Source organism: Typha angustifolia, chromosome 1 (assembly GCF_048772165.1).
Source record: "Typha angustifolia cultivar Huaian chromosome 1, ASM4877216v1, whole genome shotgun sequence".
NCBI classification, from domain to species: Eukaryota; Viridiplantae; Streptophyta; class Magnoliopsida; order Poales; family Typhaceae; genus Typha; species Typha angustifolia.
In genome coordinates, this window is record NC_133239.1 from 3,894,174 (window position 1) to 3,913,832 (window position 19,659).

The 19,659-nt window shown below is 36.9% G+C and overlaps 2 protein-coding genes across 3 annotated transcripts; one reads left to right on the plus strand and one right to left on the minus strand.

Moving 5' to 3' along the window:
• The first annotated feature begins 70 nt into the window (after positions 1-70).
• LOC140758721 (BTB/POZ domain-containing protein FBL11) lies at positions 71-12,167 on the plus strand. 2 transcript variants are annotated; one of them, XM_073095023.1, is made up of 19 exons: positions 71-258; positions 351-401; positions 1,673-1,793; positions 1,955-2,096; positions 2,223-2,272; positions 2,969-3,057; positions 3,140-3,248; positions 3,538-3,574; positions 3,693-3,838; positions 4,886-5,447; positions 5,730-6,008; positions 6,285-6,430; positions 7,360-7,701; positions 7,784-8,027; positions 8,137-8,192; positions 8,896-8,976; positions 10,429-10,473; positions 10,578-10,646; positions 10,719-12,167. In XM_073095023.1, exons 1-19 carry the CDS (start codon positions 71-73, stop codon positions 10,887-10,889), a joined length of 2,928 nt encoding a protein of 975 aa, XP_072951124.1. In that variant the 3' UTR covers positions 10,890-12,167. The 2 variants fall into 2 exon arrangements, 1 of the variants encoding a protein (XP_072951124.1); XR_012104156.1 differs by lacking the exons at positions 10,429-10,473; positions 10,578-10,646; positions 10,719-12,167 and having other exon boundaries at positions 7,784-8,032; positions 8,896-8,977.
• A 414-nt stretch (positions 12,168-12,581) lies between these two features.
• On the minus strand, positions 12,582-18,520 carry LOC140758822 (uncharacterized). Its single transcript, XM_073095186.1, has 3 exons — positions 16,126-18,520; positions 14,111-14,421; positions 12,582-13,093 (listed from the first exon to the last, which is right to left on the minus strand). Exons 1-3 carry the CDS (start codon positions 18,069-18,071, stop codon positions 12,750-12,752), a joined length of 2,601 nt encoding a protein of 866 aa, XP_072951287.1. The 5' UTR covers positions 18,072-18,520; the 3' UTR covers positions 12,582-12,749.
• Between the last annotated feature and the right edge of the window lie 1,139 nt (positions 18,521-19,659).

Sequence of the window (19,659 nt, forward strand, 5' to 3'; positions counted from 1 at the left end):
TCCGCATCCAGTTTCTTTCTCCAAATATGGAGGAGGGACGGACTATTGGACTAGTCTGGAGCAAGCCGCCATGGCTTCCACTTCCATTTCCTCCATCGACGATGAGGAGACGATCGTTCTCGAGCTAACCAATCCGACTTTTCTCCACGACGAACTCCCAAAGGAAGAGATCTTGCTTTCCACCTCAGAGATCGAACGCTGGAATCTCCCTCTAATCCTTCGGTCTTCCTCAATCACAGTTCGAGCTAACCGAAGCAGGCAAGCTTTGATATATCTATATATATATATATATATATATATAAATTGTTCGATATTTCTATTATCTCAATTGAGGTCCTTTCATTGCTCAGGCTCATCCAGTGCTCTTCATACTTCCGTGCTCTTCTCTGCGGAAGTTTCAGGTATTATCTAATTCTTTGCACATAAAGTTTCAGATCAATGCCATGTAATTTCGGAGCAAATTCAATGTTTTTTTATAATGTAAAGCCCTCGAAGTCGCCTATTTGCATATATGTCCTTCTAGATTTTGTATTTGCGTGTATATCCCTCATAACCCTTGGTCTTTTATGGATGCTGAAATTTTATAAACCATCTAGAAGATGTTTTCCGAATTAAAACTGTTAAGTAAAATTCAAATATGATATGCAAAAGCAATAAGCAAATACAAGAAATTTTAACATGGAAAAACCCTTATCAATATGGGTAAAAAACTATAGATCCCTTCTTTTGGAATCAAACCAAGTATTATGATAATTAACGATTGTAAAATTTTCATTGTTACTCACAATCTTCTCTGAGGTGATTTGCTTGATTCTCTGTTAATGCACCACTTTCTGTACTTGGTATCCAATATCTTGACCCTCGAGGTTAAAAACCTGCCTATATGATCCTTAAGGTAGTAGCAAACATAGTCTTCAAAGTCCAAAGTAGTAGACTCTACCACGATCCAAAACGAAGAAGTTACACTTCCATTCTTCAACTCTCAATCTTCACCAAAGTGCCTTGTATCTTATCTTCGGGAGTCGTCACTCAACCCTCAAATGTCCCTTCCCTTTTATCAATCCAAAAAGAGAAGCAATTCATCCTAAATATGTCAAGAATTAATTGATATTGGCATGGAACCCTTGGGCATTTGAACGTACTTCAAACATTCAAAGTTTGTTCGAACACACTGTTCACTCGTTCGAAGCACAGTTCATTCACTCAAACACATTGCTCATTGGCACTATTCATCCTGTTGAATAATTGGATAGAATTAGCTTCTTTTTATATTCATCTTCATCGAACATTGTGCCATAGCTCATACATGACAAACTAGAGCAATACATCATTAAAAACTTTGTTTGGTTACGAATTTGTCAATTATAAAATGAATTAAACTCTGTTACTGGAAGAAGAAAAATACCATCAGCAGAGAGGTATATATGTAAACAAATTTCATATAATACTTTTTCTTTTAAATTTGTAAATAGTTCATATTTTTTTAACTGTTGATTGGTTTTGTGGGGTATCCGCACAGAAAAAAAAAAGCAGAGAAAAAGCCTTTTCAGGTTATACATGTAAATAAGGATTCTAGAAGGATATACTGCAAAAAACCTGAAAAAAAAACCATTTCTCTTTATTTATCCTACATAATGATATGATTATTTCATTTGATATCCTTCCTCTGCAGTGAATCAAGTCTTAACCATGTGTTGATCCAGTGGAACCTAGAAGCTATTGTAAATGTCCTGCAGTTTATATTTGGCTGTTCGCTAAAAGTTAGACCTGAAAACTTCCTCTTGCTCTTGGAGGTGAACATTTTAATAAGGCTTTTATTGCATTTTTGGATGTTCTTTTCTGCTAAATATTCCTGTTTAATTCATACAGTCAATTTGCTCCAAATTGTGATCTTCTTTTCACAGTCTTGGTTTTTAAGGCACTTTAAAAGTATGATGTATTGATTACTTTTCAGGGTGCACTGTTTTTTGGTGTGGAGGGCCTTTTGTTGGTGTGTGAAAGTTGGTTCATTAAAATCAGCTCAGAGAGAAATCTTTCTTGTCAACAGTTGTCACTGGACACCATAATTGACTTCTGGAACTTTGCTTTGGAGCAAGGTGAGATTTAAGATTGATTCTCATGTCTTCACATCATGGACCTCATAACAGTCTGTTATGATTAATCTTTGTTGAGCAGCTACATTGAGGTTCCATAATGATTCTTGAAATGAGATATGATTGCAGGGGTTGCTTTTGTTCAAGACTTATGCAAAGACTATCTTGCACGGAACTTTGTAGGTACAAACTTTTGAGTTATAAATATGTCATTGCTTGCACTATGTCAAAGTTATTCTGTTCCCTTCTTGCAATAAGAGGATACAATGGAAAATGTGCTTCATTAGTCATTTCCAATATCGAGAGTTTGAGTGCGTGAGTGGTTGGAAGCATCCTCTTCTATGGTAGCAGTTGGTGTATTCTAATAATTTAGGGAGCATTGTATTCTTTTTTCTTGCCTAACAGAGACTCATATTTCTTCTGTGTCATGAAGGTAGTTATTTCTTAATGTTTTCTGGATTGCTGGACATACAATTTGCCTTCTTGTTTGGGAATGGAACTGGAAGCTTATCTGCATTTAACTTTTTGAACCTTTTGTAGAACAATGCATATTCCTTCAGACCAACATTTCTAATTCAACCAAATCGGCCAAATAAGAAATCATGTAGGTAATTTTTTATGTTTGACACTTATCCCAAATTGACCAAATGGTGTTATCACTTATTGCACTATCAATCCTAACAGCTTTATTTTTAAATGGTCATAGGATACCTATTCTAGTCCCACCGAACTTATTCTTGAACAAAAAAGACTCTGACATGTAACTACATCATGATATGAGACAATTTAGATCTTTTAAAATAGCGTCCCTTTAGGACGGTCGGTAGTTTATAATTAGCAAACAAGAAGTTAGCTTAAACGTATGGAATGCGCAGGTTTGGGTGGTGTCATGCAGCTCATTTACTAAAGTTCCATATGATTTGCTGTATTCCTGCATGGAACACCCTCAGTTGACAGTGGATAGGTTCGTGTCTTGCTTTCCTCTGGTATTCATTTATTTAATGTTGTCAGTATGTTTATTACTTTATTTTGTTGATTGTACATAGTGAGAAACAAATATGTGAAGCGCTTCTACATTGGATTTCTGACAACACAAAGTCTTCAGAATGTGCGGCAACGTACTGTGAAAATGACCATTTTGACATTCTTAAGAAGGTACATAATAAACTTTATTACTGAATCTGCATGAACTGGACTTTCCTTTTGAAATCAAACTCATTAAGAAAAGTTTCTCCATTAAATTTTGTTTTTATTACTATTTACTGGCACCTCTTCATGTGATCTTACTGTATGATAAAATGGTCTTACTAAGATAAATAATCTATCATTTTTTGTCACTACTATGCCTATATCCTGTCAAACTGAATTTTAAGGTTGTCCTTGCTTCTTTTGACCATAATTGTGTTATTCAGTTTGAAGGATCAATTATTTTCCTGTTGTCCAGGTAAAGGTCTGCCTTTTGCCTTTGGGGTTTGCTGCAGGTATAAATGTTATTTTTAAGCTAGTTTCTTGAAAAGGTTAAATGTGATGATTCTGGCAATTCAAATTTCAATCATCTATAGTCACTTTATAATCACAGACAAATATTTGTGCTTGAAGGACTAAGAAGATGCTTCTCTCAGTTTGGAAATGAGATTGTTAGTGCAATTCTTGCTCTGCAAACAGATTTTTCTTCAACTCTACGGGATACCATTAGTGAAGACAAATTGGATAGTCTGAGAATTCGCATAACAGAATATTCTGAGGTACTTATGCACTTCTTTCTAATTAATGTTGCTATGAATTTATCTTCAATGTCCATTCTAATGGGCAAAGATGATGTTTTGGATGATTAAAACAAGTTTGATGTTGTCATTGAGGAAAAATAATATGTTAAATTTTACTGCCTTGACTCTTGGCATTCTGTGGAAACTGGAAAGCTCAAACACTTATTCTATGTTGGAGGTATAGATTACCTCTTAGACCTTGAACCAATAGCACAAACTGTGAGCTTTTACTACTTGATAGAATCTCCACACAAACACATAATACTTTACCAGTTGTGGTCTTACAAGAGCTTGATATTGGTTCTTTGGTCATATTCAAGATTTTGACTTGCCATCATGTGATTTGTGAACAGTTTTAAGACAAAAAGTATAATAAACAATAATGGTTTCAACTACATTAGTCCGGTGAAGAAACCATTTGTTTGCAAATTTGAACCAGGGCCATGTGAAGGTGTACAGAATGCATGCTTACGCTGTTTCTCCTGCAACACAACTCTTCCATAAATTACTGTGAAATAGAACTGATAGAACCTTGTTTGCGTGTAGCTATAAGTTCACTGGCCTATTGTTATTTGCTTTATAATAATGCACAACAATACAATGTGTTGATCAGTTTCTGCTAGAAAATGAATCTTCTATTTTCCTGAAAAAAATATATCCTAAATATTGCCATTATTGATGTTATTCATTATAGTGCACAGTAGCTCTTCAGATTGCCTTGTCTTAGTAATCTGACATCCTCCTGTTTTGAAGACGAAGTGAAGACTCACTCCTGACATACTTTCTCCTATTGTACAGTTTGACTCTATTACATTAAGTTATCTTATATACTATGATTTCTTTATCTGACCACATTCGGAACAGATTTATATCAACATACCTGAAGTCATTTACTTGACAAAAAACTGAGTCTTCCATTTGGTACTTCTGTTTCTTTTAGATATGGTCCATACTTTTTAGTTGCTAATTCTATGAAAAACTTTTTGAGTTAATGTATATATTTTTGACAAATTTTCTGTTATCCAGAAAATAGTGCTTTCGGGTTGTGTCCATATGACAATTGCACTTCTTTTTATGGCGGTGCTTCCAATTGATCTGGATGTGACTCTCAAAGAAAAGATGATCCTTGCTTTTGATCAACTTAATTATCGGAGTGTTGATTTTTATAAAGTAATAGAGAAACCAGTGAAATTTTTGTCATTTGAGGTTGTACACGAGGTGGACATTTCAAGGTGTCCAAAGGTGCATTTTGGTGCAGCTGTTGAATGGTTACGATTGGCATTTCCATCATTGAGGATGCTAAAAGCTTCTCACTGTTTGCAATTCAGGATGGGAGATTTATGTTACTTGCTAGAAAGATGTCCACTTGTCAATGAAATTGATTTGACCATTGACATCAGCTCTGTAATACAAACAAAAGTATCAGTTATTTCTACTACTGCCGAAAAGTCCCAACTGTCGGATAGCAGAAGGCATGACATAACTGTAAGAAATTATTTATTGTCTAACATTGCAAAACCTGCATTGGGGAAACCAGTTTTATCAAGCATTTCAAAGCTGACATTGGAAGGCCGAAATGATATTAGTGGTAAGACATGATTCCATTACTGGCTTCTTATCATTCATATATTAGTATATTACTTTTATGCATCCATTTATTATTCCACAAACATATCATCTCATGGATCATAATAACAGTCTCTTGAGGATCAGTATTCTGAAATTTTATATATGTTTCAATATCTCCTACTTTGTTCCGCAAAACAAGTAATAGAGTTTTAATCCCAAAAAGAACAAAAAAAAAAAGAACAAAAAAGAAGTGCTAGAGTTGAGTGCAAATTTTAAGTGATACTTTCATTTTTGTTGTCAGATATGGACTTGTTGAAGATCTCCACTTTGACAGATTCTCTGTCTTACATAAACATTAAAGGTTGTACTCTACTAACAGATGTTGGGATATCCACATTTTTTAGCAAGTGCTTGAGTATCCATTCAATGGTTTTATCTTATACAACTATTGGGAGAGATTCAATTTCGGTGCTTTGTGCTGATAATATCTTTCATGATGGCACTGATGTTCATGACAATCAGAAACATTTTCATTCGATGGCATCCAGGCTCCAGCAACTTCATTTAGATGGTTGTAAAGGTCAGTTGACTTCACTTTCATGCTTTTTGCCAGCATTGAAAAGTTTAAAGTTTAAATCTAAATTATCAGGTATTTTGGGCTTAAAAAGAATTGTCTTCTGATCCTTTATTAAGAATCTGACTTTGGTAGAAAACTAGTCAGCCAAGAGCAAGAGTCCAATAATAACTTCGCAAACGTTTTAATATCTTGGATAGCCTGTATTTGGTAGTTTGATGTGGTGATTCTGGTTAATCCACTGACATCCATCTACTTGTTTAACCTATTAATGTTTCACAGGTATTGACCGGAATTCTATGTCGCAACTCCTGAGTCATATATGCATGGTGAAGATTCTAAGCTTAAGGGAAACCTTTCTTATGGATGATGCTCTCTGTAACTTTATTGGCTCTTCCCTAGAGAGCCTTGATGTTTCTGAGACCATGGTATGATCCAAGTGCTAATAGATATTATAGATCTAAATGATCGGTCCGTTTTAGTATTCCTTGTTAGGAATCGTGTCCACCTACACTTTGCATATTTGCTTAACACAGCCGACTTTCATACACATCTTAACTACCTTATGAATGCAAAGATTGATTGTCATGCTTTTCCTTCATGGAAGATAATACAATTACAACTTCAAAGAGAACAATTAAGAATTTAAAATTGAAACTTATTGGTAATAACTTAGAGGAGGTCCTCACATTAACTAGGTCAAATGGTAGGGATACTTCCATTTGTTTAAGGTAGTTGGGAGTCTGAAATCCCATGCCCGGTTCTTTGCATGATGGACGAGATTGTGCTATAATATTGGTGAGCTTCCTTGCCAAACCACCTACAGGGGCCTTATTTACCAGCTAAGTAGGCTCTTCAATATGCAACTGGAAAGACTCGCCGTGATTATTTTGCCAATATGAATGCCAATAGGATCACTTTGTAGAATGTGGGAAGGAAGATTTATTCCATCCTTGGTAAAACAAATATGTATGGCATTATGTTACATAGAGAATCATTCCATAAATTGATGTTTAGCACATAAAAAGCTATACTGGTTTATTTGTACTACAATTCATTCAACTCAGAATAGAAAACCATTTTAAGAGCTTTAGGGGTTCTGTCTATAGGTTTTTCTGTTTTAAGGATTGAGACAATCCATTTATGACAGGGCCAGGCCAATATTCAATCATTCAGTGGATATCTCCATTACAATGATTTTCACATCTAAATTTCATGTTGTAGACAAAAGTGACTGCTGCATAGTTCTTTTATGATAATAAATTTTTGTTTTCTTATTCATGGAAACAGACATGTCTATTGAGGTATTGGTCGAATTTGGTGGCCTTTGACTTGTTGCCCTGTTGTGAACTTTCAGGTTTCTATTCTAGCTTTAAGTTCTCTTCTCAGAAGAAATCCTGATTTGAGGTGTTTGAAAGCAACTGGATGTAAGAATTTGCATCAGATTACAAGTGATGAAGTGACACTCATTAGTGTTGGTAGGTCCAAAAATTTCCTCCATGGGTTAAGCAAAAGTTGCAACTTGGAAGATGTTGCATTTGGCTGGGGATTTTCTTATGTCCAAATGGAAGAACTAGTGCCTGCTTTTGCTAAAGTGAAGGAAATAACAATTGGCCTGGGTGCTTCACTGGGGCACCACGTGCTGCATGCTCTTCCTATGATTTGCCCATTAATTGAGTCTGTGGTTCTTACTTTTCAGGTCATATCTCTGCAACAATTGAAATCGATTAATATTGTGAGATGAACTTCTGTCAATTGTACTATGTTGCTTTGATTAACAGGTGATTTCTGACACTGTTATGAGAAATATTCTGGAATCCTTAAGATATTTGCGGGTGCTTGGACTACATTGTTGTCTTGGTGACTGGACTTCATTTAGCTTCCGGACCAGCATGCCAATGTTAAGGATATTAAGGCTAGAATGGGTATCTCCATGGATGACAAATGACGACTTAACTCTTCTGACACAGAATTGTTCAGATTTAATTGAACTTTCTTTGTCAGGGTGTAAACTTCTTGACTCCTGTTAGGTTCACTCAAAATTCTGATGCAGCATTCTTAGCAAATTGAATTGAATCCTTGTGTCCACTTACATTCCAAATACTAAAGGTGCTTCTCTTGGCCTTTTTTGCAGATTCACAAGAGATCATCTCATCTGGATGGCCAGGCTTGACGTCTATACATTTGGAGGTTAGTACGATTGTGAATGTTTGTCTCATTCTGTTTATTCAACTTGCATGATAATCTTTGCATCTTCATCCTTTTTGGCAATTCTGAAGTTGTTGGTAAATTCCACAATGATTGGAATTCAGGCGATAGAAGTTATCAATTGTGATGAGAAATCAAGGAAAGATCATTCATTAATTCTATCTCAATTGGCTTGAGTTGATCAAGGCCTTATAAGTACTTAAATTAAATGTGTAATTTTGTAATTTGTTCTAGTTTTCATTGTATCATTATCTTCTCATTCTAAACTCCAACTCAACAACCTGAAAGATTACGATTTTGCTAATCAGAACGCCAAGCTATACTAAATGTTGCTTGTTTTTCCTTCAAAGACTCATTTGTATATGTTTGCTGCTGGGAGAGATTTTACTTGCTGCTTTCAGGTCTCGTACCTTATGTGGTTCAAATTTTATTTTAGTAATTTAATGGAGTCGAATGAGTCTTTTTTTTCTTTTCTGGGACATTTGTTTCTAGAAGACTAGAATAGTACAATTTGTCAGGAACTATGTAGTAGAACTTGCTGTCCTGTCATTAAACAATCCAAGTTTGGCTGGTATATTTGATTAATTAACTTATCTCATTCTGTTCCTACTTTGTTAACTTATTAATCTACCTGTAGACTTTAATACTTCATTCATTTAGATGATATGCTTATCTGATTTGTCAGGAGTGTGGCAAAATTACTCTTAATGGAGTTTCTTCTCTTTTCAACTGCAAAGGTCTAGAAGATCTATTATTACGCCACAATGTGAGTGCTCAAAGTGTACTGCTCACTCTTAAGCTATATTCTGTGTTTCTCATGTGCTCAAAAGTTAGCTTGTACTTTTCTGTTATATCTATGTCATTGTCTGCTAGTTATGCTTATTGTTTAAAACACAAAGACTATGTGCGTGAATAATTCCACATAAATTCCTAGCTTACAGATAAAAGCATAAAAGCTAAACCAAAAATCTTAAACTGCACAATCATTTGTGGAGAAGTTGAGAACCACGTCATTTTAATCAGAACCCACATGGCAGTATCGGACAATGCTTTTGGTATAATTTGAGGTGTAAACATGCTAAACGAATATAAATATATTAGAGGGCTTACCTTTGAAAATTTATCCAATGTAAAGTGAGCTGCTTCACAGACTTCCAGAAGTTAATTGAGTGCCAATTTCCTGAGCTAACTGAATGCCTCTTATGATGCTTTAGCGGAAAGCTCTCCTAATAACCAATTTTGATAATATATTTCAACTTTTCAAGCACGTCTAAATTATCACAAGGTTCCAAAGAACCGAGAATATTTATGTAGTGAAATACAAGCATTTGGAAAAAAGTGATTCTATTTAAGTTTTTGTGTGTGGAATTATGTGGAATATGTATGATCTGTACTTTTCTTTCATGTGCATATATTTATTCTGTATGCTCTTAAACTGTTGTAAGCATAATACGAAGTTTCAGTTTCAGTCAGAAAGAAACAAAACATTTTGGAGTTTCAGTCAATTCTGGAGTTTCATTTTGTAGTTTCGGCTTTTTTGGTTTTGGTCATTCATAGAAATAGAATTCAAAGAGAGGTATCCAAAATTCTAAAACGTAGTAGGAAAATTCTAAAATGAGTAGGAAAATATTAAATTTAGATAAGTTTACTGCCATTGAACATAGTTTTTTTAAAAAGAATAGACCATATTGCTCATGAAACCGATCTGTTTTGGCTGATTTTTCAAACTACGGTTGTAAGTATATCCTCGCATGCTAAGCAATGTCTAGTTGCTACTTTTGCATATATGTATATATAATACTGGTCAGAGTAGAAAAGATGTGTGGAAGCAAATAAATAATTTTGAAGAAAAGTCAAAAGAAAAAAAAATGATCAGGACTTTGTACATTAGCAAGTGCTGACAGTGCATTATTTTGTCTTTCTCAACTGCAGATCTATTGCAGGAGAATGATTTTGTGATTTTATTAAAAATGTCTTCTTTTCCATATAAGAGTTTTTCTAGAAAATTAATGCAAAAAATGCATTAAACTGGATATAGTTGGTTGGATGCTAGACAACTTTGTCCATTGCATTTGAAACTGTACCGTTGTATACAAGTAAAAGAAAGTACTTGTCTTTCATAGTTCTATTTATTATAATCTTCTAGTTATCAATGTAATCCCAATCTTGATCAAATGCTAGTTTTTTGTTTTAATTTCCGTTCCCTACTGAACTGCAGGGAAGAGGCATTGGAAGGAACTTCATATATCATTCTGCTTTAAAGGTAATCCACCTTTCTTCTCCACCCCCACCCCACCCCACCCACCACCTGCCAACCTTTAGAACATATCAATACTCAGACAGCAACTGCACTAATCTGAATTGCAGTTACCGCTGCTCCGAAAGGTGGCGTTGGATATGTGTGATGCCTGTGAAGGAGGGTTTGACAGCCCAAGTGTGAGTAAATTTAGTTAACATTGAGGTATCCAACATTTATATAGTAGATGCTTATTGTTCAACTGTTTACAGCATTTGGAGTGGCAATACATCAGTGCTGTGAGAATTAGTCGGTGTAGACCTCAGAGGTGCGGATTTGATCTTCAAACAACTAGCTCCTGCAAACCAGTTCACAAGGACACCATTATCCTGGAATGGAACAGCAAGGAGCTGCGAACAACTATAGTGAAAGAAAGAATATAGTTTGGAAAAGGAAAAAAAGAAGGCATGCCACAGGATGCAGTTGCCTGGACATCCCAGATAGAACAGACCTGGGGCTAACTTCCAAACCATAATGGGAGCAGCTATCCTAAGTATGATGCAGCATAACATGAACAACGATAGCTCTCGATGGGGGAGGAAAATATACTGAACTACTACATTGCAAATAATGAGGAAATCCAGAGCAAAAAGTTTCATGGCTTTTCCTCTATTGTAGATCTTGTAATAATTCAACGTCTGCTGCAAAATGAAAACTTTGAATTGTTGTTCTTCCCTGATCATATGTAACGTTTCTATATGAAGGCAGACAGAAAAACATAATAATATTATCTCAATCTTTATTCTGCATCGATAAAGTTTTTGAGAAAAGTGGGCTATAGGCCCAGATAGACATTTTTTTATCAAAGGCTGTACAGGGTGGGAGAGGGGTTATAAAGAGAGGGGAGGAAAGGGGAAGTTGCATATCTACGGTCTCCAGGCAAGATGGCATATCTACGGTCTCCATGGCAAGATGGTAGTCGACCAGCCAGTTGAAACCTTTGCGGAGCCAAGATATCATTGATGCGCACTCGGTCGAGCAAAAGCCCGCTAAAGGAAGGTCTTCATTCTGGAGGGAAGGGAAATCTTCCACCAAAGGCTGGCTGCCCGGTCCACCAAGACCAAGGTAACACAAAAGATGAGGTGAAGAAGGTGTTCTAGATTGGGTCGGCATCCAATCTTCTCAGCTGTCTCACAGAGGAGGTGCACGCTGACGCTGTGAAGGGGGCTGCCTCCTTGAGAACGCCACACCATATCACTAAGCATCTCGGAGGGATGTCCTTGAGAGGGGTCCTCCTGCGATAGTATTAACTCTAGGACCACCACCTCCTTCCACCGCGATTGCTACTGGGGGCGGGGGGGGAGCAATTTCCACCATCATTTTACCGACACGAAAATATTAAAGGATCTCATATCCTGGATGCCAAGACCACCGGACTGCTCGGGTAGGCGAACCGTATCCCACGCGCCTTGCATGGATGAATGGAACTCGAAAATGGAAGCCTCTCTCTTCCAAAGCAAGGCTCTCCAAATGGAGAAGGTTCTCGCTTTCCGCACTTAATCGCACTTGTCGATAATGAGCCGCCAGCCGCCAGTCCTGGCTTAGGTGGTTCAGATATTGCATAAAGATCAAACGCAAGAAATGGCTTTCGCCGATCAATAGGACAACCAAAATGACTACATCTAGGTTGTGTCACACTGGTTAGAAGACTACACGGGAAGAAGCTTTTTCCATTACACTTGTATAATTTTTTACTGTTGATATTAGCGGTGGATTAAGTAATACAATCCATCTCTTCTTCTTTTTTTTATAAAAAATAGTTGCACCTTTCCGTAGATTCTATGGCCATGTCAAGCTGAAAAACTATACAGGATATAAGCTATGCCCATGAATTTCTGCCAACATCTGGGCTGTTGGTGTAAGAGCGATCTCATGAGATGATCTTGGGCATACCCATTTCTCGTTGTACAACGCATGCAATTCATATTTACTCTACACCATGATTGGCAGTAAGGAATATAACTCTTATCTCAAAACCAGAATAATTAGAAACAACGGAAAGATCATGCGAGAAAATCCTGCGACCAACTATTAATGGAACAGGTGGTAAAAGAAAGGAAACAATCAGACCAGACTATGAGAAGTATGAAATTTTCTATAATGTGGCCGCGGCAGCAGTCATAACAAAATGATTTCTTAACGTGTTCAGTAACTGCCAACAAAAGATGAGAGACAACAGAAGGAAATATGGCTGACTAATTTAGCATCAATTCAAATCATAGCCAGATGACTGAGTCTTGGAATTAATCTGCATTTAGTGGTGCATCCGCAATAGCTTCAATATCCTTCTTGCTCTTGACCAAGCATCTTTTCTTTGTTTCTGCATCCAGCTTATGCATGTCCTCTGTAGATGCCATATAACCATACAGAAGCTCCTCAACCTTTTTGACAGGAGCCTCCATTTTTCCATTGCTAATTTTGATCTGCTGAAATTCTTGCTTTCCACGCTTTCTGTCAGCAAAATGCTTGTGAAGCTTCTCTGCCTCTTGAAGTCCAGAAAAAGTTGGCATAAACTTTACTAGGAACATGCTCTGATTAGCAGGTTTTCCGTAACTGATCTTTGCCTTTCCTGATCCAATTCCAATATCTGAGGAAAAAAGAATAGTAAGCAAAATAAATGAAAACATAGACAAGGACATATAATCAGGTCAAACTTGCTAATATCAAACACAAAAGGCAACCAAAATCACACTCGTTCTTTGAGCTTTCACTCCTCCAGCCAGAGGCAAGAATTTCACCGGTCATGTAGTTTGAAGGAAAAGGTTGTTGAAGAGGTAACACAGTCAGCACAAGTACTTGCAGAGCAAGACTTCATATATCAAAGTTCACGATAAGTGTTAAGAACCTCTCAAAGTTGGAAAAGTACCAGCCTAAACTAAGTTACTAATTTCCAAAACTATCCAACTATCAGCAAAAACTTCATATATTAGCAAATGTTAATAAATTTTCAACCTATACACTATAAGGCCAATATGAAGCACAAGCAAACTTTAATATATTTAATACCAGACAACCTTACAGGGCATAATATGAAGCTAATCAACATAAAACAACTAACAGAGACAAAATCAGCACTGTGACAATTAAAAATCAATAGCAGTAAAAGGAAAGCTGCAATTAGTTGACAAGAAGAGATCTAACAATAAAACAATAACCAACTACCAACTATTTATAGCCGACCAAAATAAAATACAGCAAAAATGACTGGCGGAATAAAATTCATCATTCACTTACTCAAGAACATGTCAAAAATTTCATCCAATTGGAGAAAAGTTGATATCAACTCTTCTCAAATGTACCACAGGCTGGATACATCACATACCAAGAGGCTTCAAGAAAAATTTATTCAGGTTGATCTAGTTATTAATGTTATTTCAGCAAGCAGAAGAAAAATTGAAATGCCCAATATCACATAAGAATTTAAATATCAATTCCTTTGGCATCTCAGCATTGAAGTGATCACAAAACTGATTTGTTCCTGTAAGATCCTGTCCCAAAACTAAGCATCATCCAACTCTCAAAGGGGCCAGTTTGTTCTACTTACAGCCATGCCAAAATGTTCAAAAGTGGGAATGAGGCAAGAGTTATCCTTTTAAAAACTAACCTGTAAGTATCTCTTCAATGCCTTCATTTGTCACAATCCTTGCTTCATTTTTAGTAACCTTTTTCTCAATGGAGCTGTTATGTAAAATGACAAGTGGAGGCCAGAGAATAAGGTCTTCTTTCAGAAAATTTGCTTCTGCAACTGGACTGGACTGATAGGCCTTGGAATTGTCAGGAGCCACAAGCCAGTTCCAACCCATAAGAACGCAGAGAGCTTTGTGAAGCCCTAAATGATCTGTTTTTACACCAACCTTACGAGAATGGTAACTGTGAGTGATTAAGCTGTGGATGTCTGTAAACTCCTTTGAATGGCTGACAAAGGGGACAAAAAAAAACCAAACGACCAATTATTCAAGTATTCTAGAAGGGTTTTTTTTTCATTGTGAAGAAAGCAATATAAACGCAAATTTAATAGTTTGTCAAGCAGTAAATGAAAGCATAAACGAAATAAGCGTTTGATGCATCAATTATAAAAATGAGCACCTTATAATTAGGAAAAAAAATTGTTGTAAGATCGCCTGATGCAACAATGAAGTGATGGACCAAAGTAAAATAAATTTAAGCATAAAATATGGTTCAAAAAGTGAATAAAAGACAGCTTGGATCGTGAACTGGATACTGAGAAGAAAGCCTGTGAAAGAAGAGATGGATAGTAACAAGAATATAACTCATGTATGAAAGGCTTCAGGAAGATATGAACTCAAAAGAAAAGGTGAGAAACTGAACATACAGAAATGGAACAACTTCATGGCTGACTAGCTTGAAAAAAATAAATAAGTTAAGAAAACTTAATATGGGTCACCAAGGATAATTTTGTTACTAATTTAGCAACAATAGTTTCAAAATCAAGGTTCCAATCTATGGAAGCAGAAGCAACCTTATTGCAGTTACTAGGAAGAATTTATCACATCATAGACAGAATGACTGCCTACCTGAATGTGAATATAAAACTATGGCAGACATTTTGAACATGAAAAGAGAAGATACAAACAGTGGGAAATCAAAGTTCCAATCAAAGATCAACAAATAATCCCTAGAATAAAAATAAGATCAGAGTCCACTATTATCTAAATAATATTTAACATGTCCAATTTGAAGCATATCAACTTGGCAGCTTCTAAGATATAACTGGCTACTTAAGACCACAAAATGATACTGCAGAATAGCATTTGTTGCCTTCAAAACCATAATACTTAGCAAACCATATGTTCCACAAAAACTATTAGCTGTTCAAGTGATAAATGTGGCTTCTATGATTCTCTTGGAGAATCAGCAAGCAATTTTCTATTCTGCAATATTGATTTCCCTCAGAATGCACATTTATTTCACAAACTTCCTATTGTCGTTGCATAATCAAGCCCTAACTTAGTCTGATACGATCATGCACCAGCTGCAGCTACGAATTGACCACTGCCACCACTCAGCAGCACACAAGCTTACCATTCTAAGCAATATTATTCATGGTAAGACCCCACATGAGTAGAAGAATTACTAAGAAAATGGCTGCCAAGATATGCATATGTTGCAGTGCTTTTCAGCCTCAACTCCACAAACCCATCGTCTTGTAGTCCAATCAAGTAATAAGTCCTTCATAGATGAACCTTAAACCAATGGCAGTCACAATTGGTAGAGCCCACAACTCTGGAACAATACTTTATTATTTGAATAACTATATGCTTACCGGCGTATTTTAAGGCATGTATGATGGGCAACTCATAAATTTTGAAAATCACATCTGATTATTCGAATGTAATAGTCCCTCTCGGTCCATTAGCAAAACACAATTTTAGCGACTTCCCTGCAACTAAAACTAAACTCAAGCAAATTGTAAGGATACGATCCTTATCTAAATGGAGAAACGTCATAACTTCTCACATGATGGAGCAAAAGGCATCCTCAGATGTTGATGAAACTTAAGGCTGGAAGCAATTCATGAAATGTCAAGCAAGTAAGTCTGAATCAAAATAGAGGAGCAACCATTTAGCTTCCAGATTGATATCACAAATGAAGACAGACCTGCCACATACACAGCAAAGTAGAGTTCCTTTTCCTGGTTCACGATATCTTTTTTGCTGAAAAGTGCTCTCATTCAACAGCTTCGAGAACCTAAGAAAAGCCTTATGAACCTGCTTCTTATACTCTTCTGAACCTTCAGGTGGATCTTCACTTATAGAAAGGGGTGTATCATCAGGAACATCTCCACAGTTGTTTGTCTTCCAACCAGTGTACTGACCTTTCAGAGTCCTCTTCCAAATTTTGTAGGGCCTGAACAATTCATTTCTCTCTGAAGTAAATGACTTAGAAAATTCCAAAGGGCTCGGCTTCAACCTCTTCTTTATGTTTCTAGTACATCCACTTTCTTCATGTGCCGAATTATCTCTAGGTAGCGACCAAGCATCACCTTGAGATATCTTATGAGAGGTCATTTTATGTGAAGGACGCCCAAAGGCCAATTTCTTAGAAGGTAAATGGCCTTTGTTGTCGTCCTTGAGCCATATATCATCACTATCAGCTGCCGACATAATCCTTCTAAAACCAGTATGATCGATAATTCTTGAATTAACTGCATACTCATTATCATCATCCATAAGATATCTTTTCCTAACCATCCTTTCAGATGATAAGTTGTATGTATCCATATCCTCAAAATGTGATTCCTCTCGTCGAGGGCTCACATTCTGCTGGGATATGTCCATATGCCGATTAGGAAACATAGGATTCTTGGGTCTTTCTCTATAAGCCATAAAGGAAGCATATCTCACTAAATCATGATTTTCTTCAGCAGGTGGTATCTCATGACTCTTCAATGTCAATCCATGGAGCCTAGTTCCAGAACCACCAGCATAATCCTCATGAACACCCTTCATTTCATCATATCTGAGGGTTGCATCTCTACGTAAAGAATGGTGAGAATCCAAGAAGCTGCTCTTGTTTGCTACTCTTTGAGAAGAGCCCACTCTGTCAGCCATGTCATTTGGGAGGTATGTGAATGATGGACCTAGTGCATCTCTATAGTCATCCCTCGGACACCATGAATTCTTTTTATATATGTCATCTGAGGCAAGAGATCCGCGATCCTCCCTCCCTCTTCGAGTGAGCTCCTGCATAGGGTAGTTTCTTGGCTCATCAATAGGTGATTGACTTGAAGGAAGCCCTCTCATGCTGTCAGAAAGCCGCATGTGACCATACCAAGTCCTGTCAATATGATCATCAGAAAAGTCGCCAGGATTGTCCCTAGCAAAAGCATCAGATGGCTGGTGAAGTTGATCGCCATACAGGTGCAGCTCGTCATCCTTTGCAAAAGTGGATGACGAAGTACCACTTATTTCAGGAAAAGGAGCACCTCTAGAGGAGTATATGTTCTCCCTCCCACGTTCTTGATAACGACTTCCACCTACAATGTTCCCAGGTTTTGGCGCAGCAGTCTCTGTGGGCCGTGAGAAGAAAGATCTATCAGGCCCATCATCCAAGTACACGGATTTCTGGATCCTCAAGCTCTGCCCCTGCAACCCCGTTGACGAGCCATTGCCCTGATAAAGGAAATCTTTGTCCATGATTGGTCGGGAAGGCTTTAGCTTTTGATTCAAGTCGGAAGGGTAGTCAGGCAGCATATAGTCAGGTAGGGGGTCGTAGCCCTGGTCTTCGAACAAAAAAGGCTGGCTCCGTGCCTGGTGCTTATAACCATGATCTCGGTTGATATCAGCATGCTTTCCAAATTCAGCACTCCATGGCGCGTATTCCCTCCGCTCAATGGATGCATTCCGCCGGGCGGAAGACCTAAGGGGCCTGCCCCTCATTGGAGGGCTCACGCTGGGGCGCGAGCGACGAGCAAATGGCTTGTGATGCCAATCATCAGCATGATGCTCCTTCATCTTGCCTATGGCTGTCGCCCGAGGATTCGGGGACAGATATCTATTGCTCCCTCCTCTTCCTTCTCTTCCTCCAGATCTTCGGCTTTGCATCGAATCGCTCTTTGCTTTAATATCTATTAATATATTAGATTCGAGCTACACAGACAAGAACTTCGTGTGGCGGCGGAGAACGACAACGCCGCACCGGATTAGAGGAAGAGCTAATAGAATGTAAAACTTAAGCGGGGAAGATACACAAAGATGACAGCAGCAAAAAGAATTAGAATATCAACAAAGATCAAAGAACCCTAGAACGTGCTGGAGAATATCCTAACCCTAGCGAAGAAAGAGGGGATTCCATACTTGAACGTGAGTCGATTAAAGATATCAGATCCTGACCTTGGAATGAAGTTTGCGATGGATAGATGAAGAAGGAAAAACGGAAGACGCCGCCATGGGTGATCGATCGTAACCTCTCCGTGTTGGTTTTCGTCTCTCTCGGCTCGACAAGTCACAACGCGAGACGATGACGAGGCTTCAGGAATAGTATAGCACACTAGTTTATTTTATTTTTCTTTCACAAAAGCCCTTAACGAACTAGAAATCTCACTATAACTCACACCCCTTAAGTCAATCACCGGTGGTGATGATATGATGATATTCTGCATGTAGCCCCTTCGCAACTTATTTATTTATGTATATACCCTTATTATATAATAAGTAAATATCAAATTTAGAATCATATACGTATATACTCAATGCTATAACTTTAAAATCCCAAAGGAGGAATTGTGTTAGATTAGATTGTAGATAGCTTAGCAAACAATGTAAAATGTTTTGTGAATGAAAGAAAAAGGAATTTGATTCACTTAGCTTTGTTGAAATATAATCAAACCTATTTAACTAGTCGATTAGATTAATGAAAAAAATTATAGATACATGGTCTACTTCTATGGAAGGGCAAGCAAGAAGAGTTTATATATATTTATTATTATTATTATTATCTTGTCTTGTGTTAGTGTATCATAAATAATTTAACACTAGTAGCTTATCCCATCACTGTTGTTTTACATATAAATAAAGGTATTTAGAGAGAGATGCTGCTCAAGTTTATGTGGACCTAATCCAAATCAAGGTAACACCACTGAACACTAATTATAGATTTGGGACAACTAACATGAGTATGGGATAATTCTAATATATAAATACTCATAGCTACACCCACTTGCACCAAACTCTTGCTTGCTCTCATTTGCTCCTTGTTTTGAAAGCAATCAGGACTATTAATATATTTGGCACAAAAAGTATATATAACCATTCTAACATAGTTTTAAAATTATTTATAAGGTCTTGTCTGTTTTAAGACTAAGTTTCGAATTTGATTAGTTGATTTTATTTCTTAGTCTCGATATTTTTAAGAGTAAACTTAGTTAAGTAAAAAAAAATGTTTGATTACCAAATCACGTTAGAAGTCATTGAATCAGTCCATGAATCCTCCTTGAACTCAAACCAAACGGACTCTAAAATTCTATAGTTGCTGCCGTAGAGCTGTACAGGCGGCACGCTAGCATATATAACTTAAAAGAGAATTAATTTTAGAGAAAATATTTTATTATCCTAAAGAAAGTTAACCTAAATTAACAATAACTTTAGTATTCTAGTAAATAGTATAATAAAATAGTGGTAAAATGGTAAAAAA